The sequence below is a fragment of the Monopterus albus genome, unplaced genomic scaffold (assembly GCF_001952655.1).
Source record: "Monopterus albus unplaced genomic scaffold, M_albus_1.0 scaffold260.1, whole genome shotgun sequence".
Classification (NCBI taxonomy): Eukaryota; Metazoa; Chordata; class Actinopteri; order Synbranchiformes; family Synbranchidae; genus Monopterus; species Monopterus albus.
In genome coordinates, this window is record NW_018128140.1 from 519,295 (window position 1) to 522,466 (window position 3,172).

Genomic DNA, 3,172 nt, shown 5'->3' on the forward strand with positions numbered 1-3,172 from the left:
GGGCTGTCTTGGTTGACACGCCTCTGCAACGTCGCATGGCGGTCGGGGACAGTGCCTCTGGACTGGCAGACTGGGGTGGTGGTCCCTCTTTTTAAGAAGGGGGACCGGAGGGTGTGTTCCAACTATAGGGGGATCACACTCCTCAGCCTCCCTGGGAAAGTCTCTGCCAGGGTACTGGAGAGGAGAATTCGACCGATAGTCGAACCTCGGACTGAGGAGGAACAATGCGGTTTTCGTCCTGGCCGTGGAACACTGGACCAGCTCTATACCCTCTTCAGGGTGGCGGAGGGTTCATGGGAGTTTGCCCAACCAGTCCACATGTGCTTCGTGGATCTGGAGAAGGCATTCGACCGTGTCCCTCGCAGCGCCCTGTGGGGGGTGCTCCGGGAGTACGGGGTCCGGGGCCCTTTGCTAAGGGCTACCCGGTCCCTGTACAATCGGAGCAGGAGCTTGGTTCGCATCGCCGGTAGTAAGTCAGACTTGTTTCCAGTGCGTGTTGGACTCCGGCAGGGCTGCCCTTTGTCAGAAGAGTTCGGTGAGGCCATAAATGGATAATGAGTAAAAATGGCCCTGTGCCTATACAAAAGCCCATCCCCCATCAGTGTTTTGAGTCCCTTAGTGGGTTTTTTTTTAGCGCCCCCTCTATGGTATTTTTACATCTTTGTGTTGACAGCCACTTCATTATAGGCTCTGTACCCTGTGGGCCCATTATGACAACACAGTGCCCTTCCCTCCACATCTGAACAATAACTTGGTTCCAATACAAAAAAATACATATGCTATGTAGTGTAGTAGTTTGAGCCTGATGTAAACTAAATTCAGACAAATCATCCCAGTTTAAATAATCATTTAATATTACAATTATTCTGAGCGGGGTAGTAGTTAGATAGGTAATCTGGTAGTTAGAGAACAGAATCACTCCTCCTGCAATGGAATAGATAAAGTATTAAATAAGGAGATTGTCACAGAGTCAGTCAGTCCAGAGTCCAAGCCCCCCAGCCGGGTCCAGATTCATACTCACGACTGCAGCGCCATCACTCCTCTCTTCTAACCCACAACTGTCCTAACTTTTATCTTCTTGCAGTTACGTAGTTGAGCCAGAGTCAAGGTCCCATTCCAGCTTTACACCCCTTCTTCCGAGCATTGTCTGAGATGTCCACTACATGTACTTCTAGGTTGCGTTGACCTCGTGCACATTTCCTTTTTCTAAACATGAACAGAGCACACAAACTGTTTGCATAAGGCTGAAGCCATTTCTGTTTCCCATTTATAGAGGAATTCTCTCTGGATGTTTACCCATGAATTCAACGAGGACACAAGCCAAGATATCCTTGATTGAGTAAGAGAGGAGAAGAGAAACAGATCAAGCTTATATATACACTTAGCTCACCCTTACATAACTACTACAAATAATATCTATATATGAACTACATACTATTCTATCACATTACCTTTGGACTGGTACCTTGTTTTTAACCACTACAGCAGCATAATAACTTTATGATAAAGCTATAATCAGGCCCACATGTAAAGAAACCTTGTTTGCTCTTTGTCTCAGTGATAATGAAGCAGATCTGTCTGCAGTCACTCCTCTGCTGGTGGCCTCCTACATGTTCTGCTACACACCTTTTGTTGTGGCTGAGGTAACACTGCACTCACTCACTATGAAACCAAATGAGCTGCTGTATTTGCATGTACAGAGATGTAAAAGCCACAGAGGAAATGATTTCATTTATCTTTGTTTTTCTCTCTCCAATTAGCTGATCCTGCTGCGTAGGTTGGACCTGTCACCAGCACCATATTGGTTAAGGACCTTGTCATCAGTGATGTCATACCTGGACTGTTGCCTGAACCCTCTTATCTACTGGTCCCACCAGAACTTCAGGGTGGCAGGCTTGGCCCTGTTGTGGACCAATAGGAAACCACCATCAGAGCCTGTCCTCACTGCTGTCACTATACACGAGCTCTGAACATGTGAAAGGATCATATTTCCCAGAGCGAACCAACAATAAAACAGACAAACATTTATTTGTTATCCTTACATTATATAAACTTTTTTCCCTCCACCCTCCACTGAATGTGTTAGGGGAGACTCGGGAGTGTTGTAACCCCTGGTCAGTTGTAACACTGTCATTTTGAGCAGAAAAAGTGATGTTATCACTATCATAACTTCCCATTTCCTTTTTGTGCTGACAGAAGTGGCAGGTCTCTGTGAGCAGCACTGTGGATTTTATGAACAAAAAACAATTTTCAGGTCAAACTATATGGAGCCTATTCTGTTTGCTACATTATTATTATTTGTTTGTTTTTGTAAATCCACATTACACCTGGAATGTTTTGATTCAAGTTTTATCAGAAATCACCAGCGTGGGGTGAAATCATTAAAACCAGCAAAAACACTAGGAGGTTTTCTATAGCTTTGTTTTACACTTTGAAACAAGAATATAGCCTACTCTGCAGTACACTTTATATATATAGCTATGAAAATAGGTCTACATTATGTCAGAGGTAGGGCTGGGCGATTCTTTCGATTTTTTCGATTAATTCAAATTTACGTTTTAAGGCGATTTTTTTTTTCTTAAATCGACATATCGCGATTTTTAATTATAATAAAAAATAGATACATTGTCATTGCACCAATGGCAGAATAATTAAAAGGCAATATTGTCTGACCACATGATGGCGCGCCTAATTAACCGCTTACGTGTGAGAGCACTCTATGAAGGAACGTAATAGGCTATAGAAAAAACATCATGGAGACGGATGGCTCTTCACATCAAGATGACCTTGTGCCAAAAAAAGGTAGTAACGTTTCCTCTGTGGTTTGGAAATGGTTAGGCTTTGAGAGGTAAGACGTCGAACAAACTTTTGTCAAATGCAAAATATGTCGAAAGTCCGTTGCAACCGGCAGTGGCAGCACCACTAATTTATTCCAACATTTGCGACAAAGACACCAAGTAGAATGGGAAGAATGCTCAAAGTTAAGAAAAGAAAACAAGCCAAGTGCAACGGGGCAACCTAAAATAGCAAAACGCCAGATGTCATTAGCGGCATCATTTTCCACTGCCACTCCATATGACAAAAAGGTGCCCCGATGGCAAGAAATTACAGATGCTGTGGCGTTTCATATCGCTAAGGACATGGTTCCCATATACACCATCGAAAAGCCAGG

General features: G+C 43.7%; 1 protein-coding gene across 3 annotated transcripts in view; it reads left to right on the top strand.

Annotated features, from left to right (window-relative positions):
* Positions 1 to 2,386, top strand: part of LOC109972549 (blue-sensitive opsin) — a 22,969-nt gene extending 20,583 nt beyond the window's left edge. For 2 of the 3 annotated variants that reach the window (XM_020621494.1, XM_020621496.1), the window contains exons 6-8: positions 1,274 to 1,339; positions 1,559 to 1,643; positions 1,761 to 2,386. In XM_020621494.1, the coding sequence (XP_020477150.1) occupies positions 1,274 to 1,339; positions 1,559 to 1,643; positions 1,761 to 1,970 (361 nt within the window). In that variant the 3' untranslated portion in view covers positions 1,971 to 2,386. The remainder of the gene's footprint in view (positions 1 to 1,273; positions 1,340 to 1,558; positions 1,644 to 1,760) is intronic. The other variant, XM_020621495.1, reaches the window with a different exon arrangement.
* The last annotated feature ends 786 nt before the right edge of the window (positions 2,387 to 3,172 follow it).